The 18130-nt window shown below is 53.4% G+C and overlaps 1 protein-coding gene across 2 annotated transcripts; it reads left to right on the top strand.

Moving 5' to 3' along the window:
• Positions 1-1572: 1572 nt before the first annotated feature.
• NOM1 (nucleolar protein with MIF4G domain 1) lies at positions 1573-17635 on the top strand. Of its 2 annotated transcripts, none has more exons than XM_032643546.1 (11): positions 1573-2540; positions 4062-4186; positions 4868-5063; positions 9082-9405; positions 11019-11129; positions 11857-12024; positions 12614-12735; positions 13539-13671; positions 14106-14237; positions 15965-16074; positions 16390-17635. In XM_032643546.1, the coding sequence occupies exons 1-11, from the start codon at positions 1614-1616 to the stop codon at positions 16562-16564; spliced, it is 2523 nt and encodes an 840-aa protein (XP_032499437.1). In that variant the 5' UTR covers positions 1573-1613; the 3' UTR covers positions 16565-17635. The 2 variants fall into 2 exon arrangements, with proteins under 2 accessions (XP_032499437.1, XP_032499435.1); XM_032643544.1 differs by having other exon boundaries at positions 4059-4186.
• Positions 17636-18130: the final 495 nt, after the last annotated feature.

The raw sequence follows: 18130 nt of genomic DNA, 5'->3' as shown, positions 1-18130 counted from the left end.
GGCACAAGAATGACATAGCCTGATTAGAACCAAATGGGTCCAAGATGGCGGACAAGTCGCCTTCCACTAGACCTTGAGCCTCAGTACACGCTTACTGTAACACAGGAGCAAGCTAAATGACACACCCACAGGCACCACGACAGTTCCAAAGCCAACCATAAGCATCAAAAAGTGGGCGGTGGCCCAATTCCTGGAAATCCCCGCCTCTTCCTAAAATAGCTGGAATATTCCTCCCACTCATTAGCCTATGAAATTACGCACCCCCATAAAAACTGACAACACTATACCCTGGGGCCTTTCTCACCTTCTGAGGAGTGTGTTTCTCTATAAATAAATCTACTTCTTACCTAAAAAAAAAAAAAAATCTGATTAATTTTATGACAGCCCTGTGGGATGGGCACTCTGAGCACCCTGCTCTGCAGACGGGGATGCTGAGTCTCAGTGGCTTGAGCAGGTCACACAACAGTGAGGTGAGGATCTGAACCGAGCCCGGAGCCCTGGCTTGAACTTCCATCCCGGTGTCACTCTGGTCCCTCCAGGAAGATTTCTTTGCTGGTCACCATTAAGCCCTGAGTACTGTTGGTCCCCAGCCCCCACCTTCCTATGTGTTGTACTCGTTTCCCAGTACAAATCACCCAGTGACAAAGCACCACAAACCAGGCAGCTTAAAACAGACATATAGAGACTCGGTCCTGAGGCTGAAAGTCGGAAATCAAGGTGTAGGCGGGGTGCGTCCCTCCCAGGGCTGCAGGACAGGACCTGCTCCAGGCCTCCTCCAGCTTCTGATGTGGCCGCAATCCTTGGAGTCCCTGGGCTCGAGGAGCATCTCCGCCATCATCCGGACATCGCATGGCCTTCTACCTGTGTGTGAGCTGTGAGGCCCAATTTCCCTTTTAAGAACACCTGTCTTTGGATGTAGGGCTTGCCCAATCCAGCAAGGCCTCCTCCTAACTTTGCATCTGCAAAGGCCCTATTTCCACACGAGGTCACGTCCACAAATTCCAGCGGACTTGAACTCTGGTGGGGTACCAGTCACCCCAGGGGGCGGCTGTCCATGGAGCGGTAATCAGGGAACATCACCCCAGGGAAGCCCAGCAATCCTAATACGGGATAGGTGCGTCATTACGCGGAGCGCGGAGGGACCTGAGGCCTGAGGTTGAGTGAAAGGAGCAGTGAGCTCAGGACCAAGCTTCCCGTGAGCAACACGCAGCAACACACCGCGTGGCTCCCATGGCTCCACCCGCGCTCCACCCGCACACGCGTCCGCAAGGATCCACCCCCACCCCTACCCCTACCCCGTAAGCGCGGTTACTGCTGTGGAACGTCGTTAGGAGCCTTCTTTACCATAATCTCTAAAGTTTTCGTTTTTAAACGAGAATGTATTTGTGCTCATTCGGAAGTTACAGTTTACAGCCTGAAGAGCAGGCACCGTTTGCAGCCGTGCGGCTCCCTGCGCTGCCGCCCTCCCGGCAGCAGGGGGCGCCGCCCCGCGCAGCGCGCCGCTCTCCTCCCGGAAGTCTGGCCCCGACCGGAAGTCGCGCGTCGGAGCGCCCTGGAAAGTAGCGACGTTTACGAGAGTTGCGGCCCAGTTCCCGAGCGGCTACCGGGGGCACATGGCCCGTGGGAAGCGCCGCGCCGGGCGCGGGCCGCGCCGCGGGCCTGGGGGCGGTGGGGAGGGGGCCCTGAAGCGGCTAAAGCTAGCAGTGGAGGAGTTCGTGCAGGCGACCTCGGAGGGCGAGACCCCCGGCAGCCGCGAGGGTCCCCGGGCTCAGGGACGCGTGCGCCCGGGCGGGAGGAAAAGCCGCAGGGAGCTGAGGAAGGAGAAGCGGCACCTGAGGAAGGCGCGCCGGCTCCAAAGGACGGCCGGCCCCGCGCAGGGCCCGGGCCCGGGCGGCGGCGGAGCGAGCGGCCCCCGGGCGGAGGCGACGCAGGAGGAGGACGGCCAGCCGTCCCCACGGCGGGCCTCGCGGCCGTCCGAGGAGCTGCGACCTCCCCCGGTTCCGGCCAAGGCCGGCCAGGCCCAGGCCAGGGGTCCCCTCGGCAGGACCAAGGCCCCCGCAGCCGCAGCCCGGAAACGGGCACTTCTGGCGGCCAACGAGGAGGAGGACCGAGAGATCCGAAAGCTGGAGCGGTGCCTCGGCTTGAACAAGCGCAGAAAGAAGGGCGACGGAAGCTCCGTGCCTCTTAGCTTTGCCCGCGATGGGCTCGACTACATCCTGGGAGCCCTGGACTCTGGGAAGAGTAGTGGCTGGTATGAAAGCAGCAGTGAGGAGGAGGAGGAGGATGCGGGACAGGCACTCCCCGAAGGTGACAGCGAGGACGAACGGGAGCAGCAGGATGCGGAAGACGAAGGCGAGCGGGCAGCAGACGCGGGAGCGCAGAGCGAGGGGGAGGACCCGCAGGTGGCGGGGGCGGGACAGCTGGAAGCCGGAGGAGCGGACCGGAGGGCGAAGGAGGGAGGGAGGAAGAAGAGAGTCCGTTTTGCCGAAGACGAAGACAGGAGTGAAAGTTCCGCGGAGGATGTTGACGCAAACGATAAGGTATTAGATTGTGAACAATCTGAGCCCTTTGGAATTTCCTTCAAAATAACGGGTGGGGGCAGAACACGGGACAGAAGTGACACAGTTGATGTATTGATAATTGTTTGAGCTGAGTATGGGTCTGTCGGGTTATTTAAATTTTCACAATAAAGAGACAGGGAGAAAACATCCCTGGAGACCTTTCTATCCCAGGGACTTACCGGCCGTTCCCACCGTCGTCCTAAGGCCACGTCCTCACTCGGTTTACTGCCTCAGTCTCCAAACCTGACTTTGACTCCCCTCCCCCAAGCTTTGTTCCCACCTCCCGTGTACCCTGGGGACTCCTGCAACACCCCTGAGTCACCTCTGCCCACACCTAGTCCTTTTTCTGTCCAGCTGCTCCTGGGGTGGATCCTTCTAAAACACAGAGCTGATCTCCGAGACTCCCTTGGATAAAGTCGCACACTGACGACCAGGTTTAGAACCCACGGCAGAGCAGACAAGGCCTCACGCGCCGGCCCCTTGCCTGTTAAAACAGCTTCACCTGCACACGCACCTTGAAGGCGGCCTCATGGCATTGCTTGTGTTTCCTTCTCCACTTCTCACCATTTCACCTTTCTGCCTCTGAGTATGTTATTTCTTCTGTCTGCGAGGCCTTTCCTCGATTTCTCACTGTTTGTGTTTATCTGTTAAGGTCAAACATCTTGGGGAATCTTTTCCCCTCCTGAAGGATATGAAGTGTCTTTCATTTCTGTCCTTGGTGCCTTAGCACCTGGCACTCTGTGAGCAGTGCCCAAGTGCTATCAGTTCCTCTCTTTAGCACTTTAAGTTTTGACTATTCCCAAGTCTCTTTCACAGCCTGTGGCGGTGTAACTGACATACTAACGGGTGTCTTAAGATTAAGTTTCTGTGTATGAAAATGTGCTTTCTCCAGCTAAGCTTAAAGCCTGAGAGCAAGGATCACGCCTTACAAATGTCTGTCTCCTAAAGGCTTGTCAGGGAGTGTTGGTCGGTGGTAATGACTTGTAATCCCCTCAGTTGAAAATCTAGGAAATAGTGAGCAGTGGGTTGATTTTGATTTTATCATGTAAATTTAGATACTGGCTTTGACAGGTTTGAAATTACTTTGGACCGCTTTTTCTCCAAAACTGGTGATACACTTAATTTAGGTGTTTGTGTGCTGCCGTGCCTACAGTGAACTGAGGCTGGCAGAAGTGTAGAATACGGGGCTCTGTCGGGTAGACAAGGCGGGCGGGGGGCGCAGCCAAGTCTGAAGAGTTACAGAGGGAAAAGTAAGGTGATGAAATGTAGTGTTGGTGTTAAAGTAAATAATGATGTCCATCGTCCGGGCCATGGCGTGCTTGTCCAGGACTAGAGTGGGCACTCGGGAAATAGCTGATGTTCATGAAGCAGCAGTAGTCAGTAGTGACAGCCTCTCCCAGTTCTTGGGAATTTAATATCTAAGTGTGAGTGTAGCAAGGGGAAAGGTGGGGTGTAGTCAATGTACATTCTTTTGTAATTTATTTCTGTCCTTTCAAGCAGAGTCTTTGTGAAAATGGTGGAAAGTACATCCCACCCCACGTGAGGCGAGAAGAGGAGACAGTGGATGCCCAGAAAAAGGAAGAACTAGAGAGGCTCAAGAAACAGGTCAAAGGTCTGATTAACAGGTAACCTCGAGACAGTGTATTGTGTAACTTCAAGAGATTGTCTCTTTTCTAAAAACACAGGAATGGTTCTGAGAATTAAACCAAAGCCTGCGTTGCCTTTTTTTTTTTTTTTTTAATTTCTTTTTAGTTAAAACACTCTTCTTGGTGCATCCTGGAATTTTACTGAACATGCCATTTGATGTTCAGAGTTAGCACAGCTGCAGTGCATATACATCCTCCCATCCCTACCCAGTAGAGCCCTTATCTCCATGTTAGGAAATAAAAGATTTTTGTGCCAGCAGAAAATGGAAAAGTTGGGATTTTTTCCAACAGTACATATGGATGTGCTAATGATGGTTCCCTCCCTCTGCCCGGGGAGACTGGGTAAGGATATCAGTGGAGTATCCTCATCACAGTCTCTGTGGTCTTGAAGGGAATCCTGCATGTGCCTTACTTACTGTGGCTGCATTTCAGCTGGAAGGACAGCAGTTAATGTTATTTGAAGATTCCAGAAGATTCTGTGTTATGTACATATATACTGGATTGTTGGGACAGGATAAGAATTGTTCGTGGGTCAAATACATACACAAAAGAGGATCTATTGGAAGTATTAATAACTTTTTCAATTTCTTTTAATTGACCTAAAAAAACAATTCTTGATTTGAAACAGCACTGTCGCTCTGTCTTTCCAACTGTCTGCAGGCTGAGTGAGCCGAACCTGGCCTCCATCAGTGGCCAGCTGGAGGAGCTGTACATGGGCCACAGCAGGAAGGACATGAGTGACACTCTGACGGGCGTCCTCCTGAGCGCCTGCGCCCCGGACGCGGCCATGCCCGCCAGGCTGGTGATGGAGCATGTCCTCCTGGTCAGCATTCTTCACTGCACGGTTGGCATCGAGGTAGGGCTGCCTCTCTCCAGCCATTAGCTGTCCAAGTGCTGCTTGTGTCAGTGATCAGCTGACACGGCTCAAGGCCACCTTGTCTGTATTGTATCATCCTAAACCACACTCGGCAGCTACGTGACGTTGGCCAACTTCTGCTTTTGCGCTTGGTCCCTTCTGACGTGGCCTTATTGTCTGTTAGTTCTGTCGCTCTGGGCTGACGTCGTGGACTTGCCTTCGTCTTCTCTGTATTCCCCATGGAAACAGTGACTGTTTCAGCTGTTCAGAGCACAGGGCTTTGTGTTGAGCGAAAGGCCACCGGAATGTGAGGTAAAACTGGGCACGAAGCGAGGGGACACGTGACAGTGCCTGGGCCTGGAGCCTCGGTGCCCCTAGGTGGGCCACAGACCTGCCCGTGTCTGAAGTGGGGCCTTTGTCGGGATTCAGTGGACACCGTGTCTAAAGCATCTCCTGTGCGGTGCCTGGTACCCAGTAGGTGCTGCTGAGGAAATAGCATCCCCGTGCCATCCGGCCCGCCCCGTGTTCTTGGTCCTTGGTCAGTGACCCTTGTGTTGGCATCAGGGAGGCCCACCTCGTCCCAGGTCCTCTTTTGTCACCTCCCACAGTGAGATCATAACCTTCCTGGTCAGCATCCACTCCCTCCGTGTGGCTGCTTGCAGGTTGTTGAGGGAAATCGGTCTGGTTACAGGACTTTACACTGAGGTAGACAGACGCATGAGTGAATGAGTAGGCCAACGAGGTGTAGTTTTCCGGATGAGCTTTATATTTACCAGAGAACTCGATCCCTTAGGATCTTTATGTGGGACAGTGTCTTTTAGTGGGTGGTGCTGAGCCCCTCTGCCTTCCGATTGCCCTCCTCCCAGGAACAGGCCTCGGCAGCAAAGTGTCAGTGCAGGTCTGATCCCCTGGTGTAAGTCCTCCGGACTCCCAGCAGGATGAGTGGGGCGGGTATTTAGCCCCGCTTTGCAAACGCAGCAAAGCCCCTGAAGGCCGGGCTGTGGACCGTTCCCAGGGCCTTGCCTCCCCCTGCCGCGCACTCTTCACACCCCTCCCACTTTTCTAGGACTTACTCACAATTATGGTCTTGAAAACCATTTGGGGTCTTACAGGGTGGGGCTGTCCAGGGCTTACTTTAAAGAGCACAGACTTTCCAGAAGGCCTTCTCCTTCCATCTGCTAGAGGCTCAGCAGTGGGGGCAGTGGTGGGCGGGGAGACCAGCCACCTGGTGACCTGCCTGCCCACCCTCCCCTGGGGGCTTGGTCTGGCGGCTTCAGGCTGGGAGGCTGGGAGCATATGCAGGAGCCTGGCCCGAGGAAGTGCTCGTTAAAGTAGTGCTTGTGAGCCGCTGCGTGGTTGGAGTTCCACCCTTCCTCCCACTGCAGGCTCCGTCACCCTCCCGAGAGAAACCTCTGGGCCACGCTTTTCTCCTCTAGCCGAGGTCATATTGTAAGAACTTTCTGTCAGAATTTTATTGAAATTTATTGTTTATTTATCTGTTTATTGGGCTGGGCCGGGTCTTAGTCACAGCACGTGGGATCTTCATCGCAGCGCGCGGGCTTCTCTCTAGTTGTGGCGCAGGAGCTCTGGAGCACGGGCTTACTCGCCCCACGGCACATGGGATCTTGGTTCCCCGACCAGGGATTGAACGCACATCTCCTCCATTGGAAGGCAGGTTCTTAACCACTGGACCACCAGGGAAGTCCCAGTGAGAACTTTGAAAGATGGCAACTCTGGGACCTCCTGGGCACAGGGAGGCGAGGACAGAGGAGGGGGCGTGGGTCCCGAGACCTCTGAACAGCAAACTCTCCTCAGCTAATCTGCACCAGCTGTTTAGGGAATCGCGTAATTGTTTGATTTCTAAGGGCTGTGAGTCCCTTCTCTTCATTACAAAGCGTAATGGAATCACTGGATACCTTCCTAGTGCCCTGTGATGGCCACGATTCATTCAGTGCCATTATAGGCTGTCCTAGTGCACCCCCGGTCCTCTTGGACCATCCCGGAGTACTTGACAATCAAAATGGTTTCAGCGCCTGCCGATGCAGGGGACACGGGTTCGTGCCCCGGTCTGGGAAGATCCCACACGCCGCGGAGCGGCTGGGCCTGTGAGCCATGGCCACTGAGCCCGCGCGTCCGGAGCCTGTGCTCCGCAACGGGAGAGGCCACGACAGTGAGAGGCCCGCGTACCGCAAAAAAAAAAAAACGGTTTCAATACATACAGCATTTCATTGAGTTACAGAAAAGGCCGTAGACCCTGACCACCTACACAATATCAGGAATCCCCTGCATTTGAAAATGCGAGATTATTGGTCCCACTGCTCTTTAAACCTTCACCAACAGCCTGAGGGACAGCTGAAGTGATCGTTCAGGGCAAGTCGTGAGGGGACTTCAGCTAGCGACAGCCACTAAAACTGGTGCCAGAGGAGGCTGAGCTGTCCCAGCTCTGGCTCCACTGAACTTCTCTCAGGCCTGTGATGAGAAGAGCATCCTCACAGGAATCCATGCAAAGAGGAACGTGAGTTACGAAGCCACGGTGTCAGTTACTGAGCTGCTTCTGAGTCGTTGAAAAACCAAAACTCAGGTCTGTGCAGATTTGTGTTAAAATTTATTTGTTTAAATAACTTTAGCAATGTGAATGTTATTCTTATTTTTTAATGCTATACTCTTATATTTTATTTTGAAGACATTAACTGGAATCTGTGATTTTGACAGATTTTGATAGGATTAAATAATTCCATTTGTGTGATTGAAAACATACCTGAGTACATTTTATACCTGCATTTTTCTTGATGTCCGCAGAATTCTAATTTCTGTTTTGAAGTTGTATTTGAGTGTAATACAGTGGTCATGGTAGGAGAGTATATTCTTCAGATTCATCTTTAGAGAAGAGGCTTGAATTGGGAGTTAATAGGTTAAAGTTGTTTATTCTCAGGTCTTCAGAAACTAAAGAACACATCCAGTCTGTCAGAGCTGCCTCTGCGAAGTCACTCTTCCCTCCTGCCGATCTGGTGCCTTTCTCTGGACTCCTCTAGCATTTATGTTGTTGAGTTTTGGCAGTGACATGTGTATGTTTTCCGGCGACAGCCTGTCCGGTTGATCTCATCCTCACCCGGGATTTTAACTACCACTCCTGCTTCTATAACCAGCCCTGCCCAGGTGTCCTACAGTTCAGACTTTATAAGGCTTTTTTTTTTTTTTTTTTTTTTTTTTTCCAACCTCGTGTCTTGTGGGATCTCAGTTCCCCGTCCAGGGCTTGAGCCTGTGCCCCTGCGGTGGAAGCGCGGAGCGCTAACCGCTGGACGGCGGGGAAGCCCGTAGGTTACAGTGATTCCGCCCGGCCTGCACTTCTCCTGCTGCTGACGGATGAACCATCCCCGTCAGAAGCTCGGTCAGCTGCTGTTACGCAGAAGGTTGATCTTTCCCGTCCAGTGAGTGGCCACATCCTCTAGTTCTGTCGCTGGGTGACTCTTGGGCCCGGTCCGCCTTCAAGGGTCCAGCACGGCTGCGGTGATCCGCCTCCCCGTGTCTCAGCTGGAGAGTCACCATCGCTCTGCCACCGCCGGGCGCCCTCTCCTGCCGTCTCCCTGCCGGCCCAACCAGGCTGGAGAAGTGAGCCGTGTTGGATAGTAGTGCATTTTTAGAGACACGGATGTGTCCTTAACATTCTTGACGATTTCATTTTTCCAAGGGACCAGAATGGCTGCTGGCCGGAAACAGCACCTCGTTGATTTTAAGGACAAGAAGGTGCACTTCGAGGGAAGGTGTGCGCTGGGCGCCCTGCTCTGCGTCATGTGTGGTGTGGTGTTTTCCTCTGTAAAGCTCTGGGCACTCACACTTGTGTTTTTAGAGGTTTTGCCCTGCTGGAGTTCGTATCCTGCCACATGTCCGTTTTATGTGTTCATTTTAAAAGTACTAATTCTTTCAACATGCGTTGAAGTTAAAAGAAGGACCCCTGAGAATGACTTGCTCACTTGATTCTTACATGTTTGCAGTAATGTTTTTTCTGTTCTTCATCCAGGTCGGTGCGTACTTTTTGGAGGCTGTGGTGAGGAAGTTTGCTGACGTCTATAAAAGCGGATGTGACGGGAAAGAGTGTGACAACCTGTTCACCATCATCGCCCATTTATATAACTTCCACGTGGTACAGTCTCTCCTCATCTTTGACATTTTGAGAAAACTTATTGGAACTTTCACAGAAAAAGATATCGAACTGATCCTGTTAATGCTGAGAAATGTGGGCTTTTCCTTGAGAAAAGATGATGCTTTGTCGCTTAAGGAACTGATCACTGAGGCACAGGCCAAAGCCAGCGGGGCAGGCGGCAAGTTCCGGGACCAGACCAGGGTATGAGTGCGTCACCTGCCCGGCTTCCTAACTGCCTAAACGCTCACACTGACCAGAACTTAAACATGAGTATCTAGGATGAATATTGCATTTCGTCTCGTAATGAGCCCTGTTATCTTCTGCCTCATCTGGTTTTGTGGCTTCATCTTCAAGGTGTGAGCGAACCTTGCATCTTTACTCTTGTGAATTTAAGAATCGATCTATTTAACATTCAGCCATTCAGAAGAGGTTTACTGGGAAGGCCTGGGGCGAGGGGCTGGGGGGGTTAGCCCGCTCTGCCTTCTGGCTCTTCCACTTGGCAGCAAAGGGACCAAGGCTTCCAGGCCTCAGTTTCCCCGTCTGGAAAGTGGGGCTCATGGTGGCTACCTTGTTTGCTGGTCTGCAGACTGAGGGGCACGGGAGAGTCATGGGAACCCCTGGGCGGGGCGAGGGCTCATTTGAGGAAAAAGGAAAGCGTCCCTGTGGGGAGGCATCAGGGGCGCAGGGCAGGGGCCAGCCTCGGGGCCTCGTAAACCTCGCAGGGAACTGGGATTTTATCCCAGAGGCACGTGAAGGGCTCTGAGCAGGTTTTCATGCTGAGGTCACTTTGGCTACAACTAGGAAAGAGAGAAGCCACCTCGGGGGTTGGGGTGGTGATCAGAGTTGCAGTGGACGTGGGTTTAGGACATAGCGGTGGCCAGACTTGGTGGGGGGAAGGGGAGAGAGGGAGGGGTCAGAGGTCACCCCAGGTACCAGCTTGGCCCTGCAGGTGGGCAGTAGTTTGTTCAGGAGACACAGACTGGACAGGAAGACTGGCCCATTTTTGAAATGCTGAGGTGAGGGCTCGGGTTAGCTGTGAGGAGGGAGGTGTAGGCCGAGCCCCCTGAGGGTCCTGGGGGCCGTGGAGGTGGTGGTGGAGTTGCTGTGTAAGGGGGCGGGGTGCGGCTCCAGGTGGGAGAGGAAGATCATGGGGGCGGGTCCCAGCGAAGACCCTGTCCCCGTGTTGAATGCTCGGGGGTCACATTTAAAACAGACACGGCAGACACAGGCATTTGGCTCGGGCTGGCCTGAAGCTGGAGGAGCTGGGCTGGGGGGTGACTGGGTGGGTTTGGAGTCCTTGAGCGCTGATGGAAACGTCCTAAAACTGATCGTGGTGACGGCTGCACAGCCCCGAGTGTGCTCAGTGGACGCTTGGCATGTGAGTTATGTCTCAGCTGAAGTGAACGTTGGGGGGAATCTCAGACAGGGTCTGTGGGAAGTCTTTGTGCTGTCCTTGAAAGTCTTCTCTAAGTGCAGTGTCATTTCCAGTTTAAAAGTTAGGAAAGCAAAAGGCCAGGAGTGGGAAGGGGTTGCAGACACGGTGGGGAAGGAGGGCGACTGAGACCAGGGGCCGGTGGGGGTGGAAGGGCGCGCGGCCCGGGCGTGTTCTCGGCCCGCGGGGCGGGGGAGGGATTTCTGTTCTCGGCCGGGGAGGCCTGGGCGGCTGCTGAGGTTGGTGCAGCCTCTCCCCGAGGCGCCCGTGCCCCGTCCTCGGCGGCGGTGACCACGTGCGCAGAGGCGGTGTCTTTCTCCCCACGGTGAAGCGTCCTTGGTTTCCGGCATTTGAGATAATGGCTTTTCGCGTCTGTCTCCAGGTTCGCTTCATGCTGGAGACGCTGCTGGCCCTGAAGAACAACGACGTGCGGAAGATCCCGGGCTACGACCCCGAGCCCCTGGAGAGGCTGCGGAAGCTGCAGAGAGCCCTGGTAGGCACCCTCCTACCCGGCCGCCTGCGCTGCTGGGTTTGCGCCAACCCCCGTGACGTTCCGGAGGGCGGTGGAGCCACAGGTCAGGTGCCCGCCCGGTTAGCGGGGGTTCCCAGACGTGAAAGGCAACTGCACGTTTCTGTGGGGCGACCCTCCCTGTGAGCTGCGTGCGCCCCACGCTGAGCCCTCCGCCCTCGGCCGTGCCGGAGAATCGTGGGAGGACCTCTGATCACTTTGGAACAGGGCCCGGGCCGGGGTCCCACCAGGACCAAGGAGGCCAGCCTGGGGAGTGGGGGGCTCGTCTGTTTAAGCTCCCCAGAGCTTCTCAGCGTGGGGCCCCCGGGCAAGCCCTTCGGCCCGGGCACCAGTCAGACCCAGAGTGGCCTCCTCCGGCAGGTCCCAGGCACCTGCTGGTGGAGTCCTCACTGCCGGCCCTTGGGGCACGCCTCCTGCCCGAGTCTGAGCCTCTCTCCCCACCCCTGCCCCGTGACAGCTGTTCTAAGACAAGTGTTTTGGGTGATAGACCCACAAAGCCCAAGCACACACCCTGAGAGTTTACCTCGAACTTTGGCATTATTCCTAACTGGTTAACTGTCCCAGCTGTCAGTGACCCATCACAGCTTTCACGCACCAGAAACGCTGTTATCTGAGCTGGAAAGAGCCAGGGTCGCTGTTGCCCAGGCTCTGAGCTGCCGCGGCCTCCCCTGGCTGCTGTTTTCTCAATCAGCTGCGAGGCGCTGGCTCAGGGACAGAGACTCAGCTCCGCGTCTCCTGGGACAGCGTCCTGAATGCCGAGCGGACCGGGCGCTGGTGGATCGTGGGGTCCGCGTGGAGTGGCGCCCCGATGATCGACAGCGGTCAGCAGAAGACCCCGCGGAAGCAGCTCACGGGGGCGGTACGTGACCCGTGCTCGCCACCACCAAGCGTGTGACCTGTGTCCCCACGCGGCTTTCCCTGGGTTTATTTGAAGACCTTATAGAAGTAGCTACTGCTTTGTGATATCATTTAATTCCATTTCTGTTACTTCCTTTTAAAGTCTCAAAATGTTAGGAAAGGGACTTAAACGTTGAGTGGAGTGAGGGGAACGCAGGACGATCACTCAGGCATCCTGGCCTCCCCGCCCTCCTGGCCGTCCTGCCCCCCCCCCCCCCCCCCGGCCGCAGCGCTTACCTCTCCTTCATCCCACTGGTACTTGGACTGGCAGACCCGCTGCTCCCGCGAAGCCTCCCGGATCAAGCGGTTTTCTCCTTGCGGGCTTGCTTTGCCTCTTGCTGGTTTTCCTTTGTGGGGGTGCCGGGGGGGTTGCCCAAGAATAAAGGGTCCGCGTTTACATATGTGTATTTACGCATACCTTACAGTTAGCCTCGGGTCAAGCCACAGAATTACACATATTACTTCTTAGAAACTTAGTAGCTACGCTAAACCAAACAACAACTTTCACTGAAACGTCTGTATGATCTACGCCCTGTCGTCCCTCTTTCCAGGTTAGCTCGAAGATACTGGAGCTCGCCCGAAAGCAGAGAATGAACACCGACATCAGGAGAAACATATTTTGTACAGTTATGACTAGTGAAGACTTTCTGGATGCATTCGAGAAGCTCCTGAAGTAAGCCTGTGTGCGAGCCTCTGCTCTGTTGTTGAGTTGGGTGCCACGTCGTGGAGGCCGGGGCCCTGCCCCTTCCCACCCGCCGCCCCACGCCACGGGCTGCAGTCCAGCTCCTGCTAACTGACCGCTGGTAGCTCCAGATTAGGACAGTTTATGATCTATTTTGATTGGAAAAAATCAGGTGACCACCTGACAGTCCCGGTGGCTGTTGTTTGTCATGAGTTGCTTGAAACCTTCCTGTTAAAGTTGTCTTTCCGATTACGTCTGAATTAAACTTCCTGTTTAGTTTAGTTGTAATTGTATTACAACTTCTATAATTAGTTGTAATGAGATTGAAAAGTATCTGTGTACAAAGTATGTCTAAAAAGTCTAATTAATTTTCCTTTATTTGCTTCAAGTTCAGAAGGAAATGCAGGGGAAATGCTGTAGGACTACGAATCCTTGTCCACAGTCAACACTGTGCACGAAAAGGATGGATTTTACTGCGTGCAAACCAGACCATAGGTTTTCGAAAACAGAAAAAACAAGAAGGGCCCACAGCTGAGGCCCTGTTTCTTGTCGGTCGGTCACCAGTGACAGGCCTTTGTAGAGCCTGGGGTCACCTCATTCTACCACGCTGTTGGAAACCCTGAGGCCAGAGGCTGGGGCACGGCCTGGAGCTCCAGTCCTGCTACCTGGCCCTGTCTACTCGGCCCACTTAACCAAACTGCCAGACAGGATGTGTTCCTCTGAAAGATTTCTGCCTTCAAGCTGTTAAAATTTGGCAAATTGAAGGTTTAGCCCTTGCTCTTCCTGTCTTACAGGCTGGGGCTTAAGGATCAGCAGGAGAGAGAAATCGTTCATGTCCTCATTGACTGCTGTCTGCAAGAGAAAACGTACAACCCTTTCTACGCATTCCTGGCGGGCAAGCTCTGTGACTACGCAAGGAGCTTTCAGGTGACAGCTGGGAGGCAGGCTGCCTGTGTCCCACTCTCCTGTCTAACCACTCTGGCTGACTCGGCCCACCTGGGATGCGGGCCCTGAGTCAGGGGCCACCCCGGCCAAGAGCCGTGTCCCCATGTCACCTTTCCCTGTCACAAATGAGGGGTCACGACCCAGTTAATCGGCGAGTGCCTCTGGTTTATGTTGCACCATCTTTTTCTAATGTTTCTGCTGATTTAAGGGAAAATACTGTAATAGAAATTACTGTGAAGCTATTTCAGACTACTGTGTATGGGAAGGAGAGTGTAGTTGCCTCTAAAAAGTCTCGATTTTTAGGGTCTTTTAAGTAAACAAATACAGTACCTTTGGATTATATTTTTAGTGATTTATTCTAATAACTTGTTGAATTTTACCTTTTCTTATTGTTGTTTTTCTTTGTTTTTTATTAGATGACATTCCAGTTCAGCATATGGGACAAATTTCGGGACTTAGAAACTCTGCCAGCCACTAACTTCTCTAATTTGGTTCACCTGGTGGCGCACTTGTTGAAGACCAAGTCACTGCCGCTTTCCATTCTAAAGGTATGTGTAATGTGCAAGCTGATTTGAAGCGCTGAAAGTGACAGCGTGCGCTTGAGCCTTGAGCCCCGGGGGTGCGCAGGGGCACCGACCCCCTGCACAGTCGTAGCCCGAGTGTAACTTTACAGTCGGCCTCCGAATCCTGGTTCCACACGTGAGGATTCACCCAACTTTGGAGCGTGTGGTCCTGCAGTGCATATTTAGTGGAAAGTGTCCTCATGTGGTGGACTGCACAGTCCAAAGCCGAGTTCAGGGGCCAGGTGTAATTCTGTATGTTTGGTACCTTAAGAATATGCGTTTCCTTAGATCCTGACTCACCTGGAAAACACTCTCATTATCCGACCGTCATAGGAAATCACCAGATGCGCACGCGGTGTAGGTTTGCCTAGTAGCTCGAGGCGCCGTCACAGTTGTCTGCTGCTTTACGTGAATCAGTCTCGGGACTTGCGGTGCGTGTACAGGCCGTCATGAGTCCCGCGGCGGCCGCTGCTCCGTCAGGAAGAAGTGGGGATGTGGGAGCTGTACAGAAGCTGTGCTTCTGCCACTCCTCCCTTGGCTGTGGCACGTCTTTTAGAGCAGGGGCATCCTTGCCCCTGTTGGATTCCCACGTTGACTCGTCAGAGACGATGAAGCGCAGATGCTCTGGAGGTGGTCCGGGGTGGGCAGCGAAGCCTAGACATGAGAGGCGAGTCACGGTGGCCTGGGCAGTAGGACCTCGAGGGTCTGGGGGTCCTGAGGGTGTGGACTGTGGGAGAAGCTGAGGGGCGGGGATGGCTGGCGGCCCGGCCTCTGGCCTTCCGCTTCCTGATCCTGGGGACAGGCTTGGCTGTGGTTTCCCGTCTGTGTTTATGTATTTGCTCACCAGAGCGCTGGTCGAGTTAACTGCATGTTCGTTAGAGATGTGCCCTTGGGTTTTGGCTACTGTACTGAAAATGAGGGCCAGAGCCTCGTCCCACCTTCCAGAACTGGGGAGAACTTACAGCACGGAGAGCTAGTGCCTTCTCCTTGCTGGGGGGAGTCTTGCCTTCGGTTCACTTGAGTTTGAGCTCAGAATGGAACAGGATGTGGCGTGTCCCTCAGATGCAGCAGGTCCTGGAGACTCCTTGAGGCAGCCCGGCCCCTCCGTACCTCACGGGGCTCTGGCTGTAGGCAGCACTGTGGCTGTAGGTGTCTGCATGTGGTTAACCAGGCTTTTGATGTCCTTTTACAGTTACTTAATTTGGCATAAGGTTGAAATTTATCCATGTTGATATCTGCAGTTCTGTCCTTAGATTTTACTACTGCTGTATAGGATTCCACTGTATAGGTATACTATGATTGTTATATGTAGGAATTAGTCTCTTCTGGGTCTAAATTGAGTGTTTGTGTGTGTGTGTGTGTGTGTGTGTGTATGTGTATGGTTTTAATTAGGGCATAGTTTCTTTAAGGCATGGAGATAATCTACGTTTCAACTCCAGGAATGAGATTCCTGATTCGCTAGGTACCCATCAGCCCCCTGGACCTGACTCAGCACTGCCGAGTTGCTCTCACCAGTGGTGTGCACGCCCTGCAGCAGTGCACCAGCGGTCCCAGGGCCCCGCGTCAAATGACAGCTGTTCATTTTATAAAACTGGAAATAGCCTTAGTTGAGGGGCAAGGGGAGCAATAGTTTTTTACTCAAACTAGAGTCAGAAATCACTGCAGAGTCGGCTCCACAGTGTAACTTTATTATTTTTTATCCGGACTGTTAGGTCGTTGAATTCAGTGAATTGGACAAACCCAGAGTCCACTTTTTACGAAAAGTGTTACATATGCTGCTCATGGAAACGGAAGTTGAAGACCTTGGTTTAATTTTTGCAAGGTTTGTTCCCAGCTCTTGCGATAAAACATGTGGGAAGGAGGAGAGAAATTGTTTTCACCTGTGTTGTTTTATAAAAGCAAGTTCGTTGTACTTACATGTAGCTTTCAGTTTTAATTTTAATAATATCCTGAACATTAATTTGGGGAACATGAGACTTGCCTAATAGCAAACAGAAAATGATTTCTGACAGATAGGATATTAAGTTCTTACCTGAGAATTCTGACCAGATGGAAACTAGGTATGTCCCCTGCTTCGGGGTCCCTAGGGCTGAGACGGGGGCCGGCTGGTCACTGACGCATGTCCCTTCCTCCTCAGGGTGTCCGACAGCCCCGCGCTGGGCCTGCTGCGGGAGGGCCTGAAGCTCTTCATCAGCCACTTCCTGCTGAAGGGCGGGCAGGCCCACGGGGGCGCCAAGGAGGCCAGCGCACTGCGGGAGAGAGCCGAGCTCTGCGCCGGGGCCCTGCAGGGGAAGGTGTCCGTGAGGCCGTAGCCGGGGCCTCGGGCCAAGGGGTGCTCATTCGCCTGCGATGTGGGGCCGCAGCACAGTCTGTCGTATTTAAAATACTCTTATTTTGGGGCTTCCCTGGTGGCGCAGTGGTTGAGAGTCCGCCTGCCGATGCAGGGGACACGGGTTCGTGCCGCGGTCCGGGAAGATCCCACATGCCGTGGAGTGGCTGGGTCCATGAGCCATGGCCGCTGGGCCTGCGCGTCTGGAGCCTGTGCTCCACAACGGGAGAGGCCACAACGGTGAGAGGCCCGCCTACCGCAAAACAAAACCAAAAACAAACCAAAAAACAACTCTATTTTGGTCCAAGGTTTTACGGTATTTGTGTTTTGAACTGTCTTCAAATACCTATGTTTATATCTCTAGGAGGCAGGGGGGAGGGAGGGAGGGAGGGAGGGGCGGGCCCCAGGCAGCAGTGATGCTGCCCAGGGGGTGTGCCAGTGCCTAATTTTCTAACAGGCAAGCCTCTAGAGGGTGCAGTTACAAAGAAACGGACGGCGTTTTTATTTATCTTTTATGTATTGGTTAAAAGTTCAGAAACCGTCAGTTAAACATTCCTGAGGTTTGATTGATTATTTCAAGTACTTGGAAGGCACGTGTTCTGGCAGAGTCAGCAGTTGACTCAAGCCTTGCAGGTGTGGGTGCAGCACAGCGGGGGGACGATCCTGGTTCCTCACCTGAAGTTCTGACGTGGGAAAGGACATCTTCCTTCCCCGCGAGTGTCTGTCACTTAGACCCATCGAGTCCAGGTGTGACGCACCTTCCCGAACAACTTTGAAGTCACCAGACAGACACTGGACACAGCAGGTGCCGCCTGCTGAGCGGTGTCCTCGGGATAGAAACACGCACGGACAGAACCGCCTGCCAGGGATGCGTGTTCAGGATGCACCTGAGATATAGCGGCTCTCTCCCTCCCTTCCTGTGCTCATGGACAGAGCGAAAGCAGATGAAGCAAAGTGTTCATTGTTGGGTGAAGTTTATACACATGAAGTATATTTTTATAGTTTTTCCTTAAGTTTTAAGTTATTGCAAAATAAACAATTTTCATAAAGCATTCATAACGCAGAACACATTCTTCAGAGGTCTAAAACATTCCAGTGTCTTTTCATGAAAATAACCTAATTCAAATCACTTCTGCCCCTTTTGTAAAAAATAATAATAATAATTAGGCCTTACTGTAAAGCAGTGACACTGCTTCTGTTGGTTTACTTCACTGGTGAGGTGCCCCTGGGTTAGCAGGAAGAGCCGGAAGGGATGGAGGGAAGGGCCTGCTTGTTGACCGTGACCAGAGCCTGCGTCCTGGGCCTGGGTGACAGTGGCATCAGTCACCGAGAGCTCTGGGCGCAAGGCTGCTGACCTGTGGGCACAGACAGCATCCCGGCCGAGATGTCACGGCAGGATGCTGTGCGTCCCCTTCAGGTGTTACTTGGTGTGGCGGGATTCAGCACCCGACATTTGCTCTTGACTCTCAGCCCGTCTGTAATTCAGTTTCAACTTTTCCAGTTGTGTGTGTGGCTGTTTTTTGTGCTCAGGCTGTGGTGTCTCTGAATT

The sequence above is a fragment of the Phocoena sinus genome, chromosome 9 (assembly GCF_008692025.1).
Source record: "Phocoena sinus isolate mPhoSin1 chromosome 9, mPhoSin1.pri, whole genome shotgun sequence".
Lineage (NCBI taxonomy): Eukaryota > Metazoa > Chordata > Mammalia > Artiodactyla > Phocoenidae > Phocoena > Phocoena sinus.
Note: the sequence above shows the minus strand (reverse complement) of the source record. Positions and strands in the feature narration are given on the sequence as shown.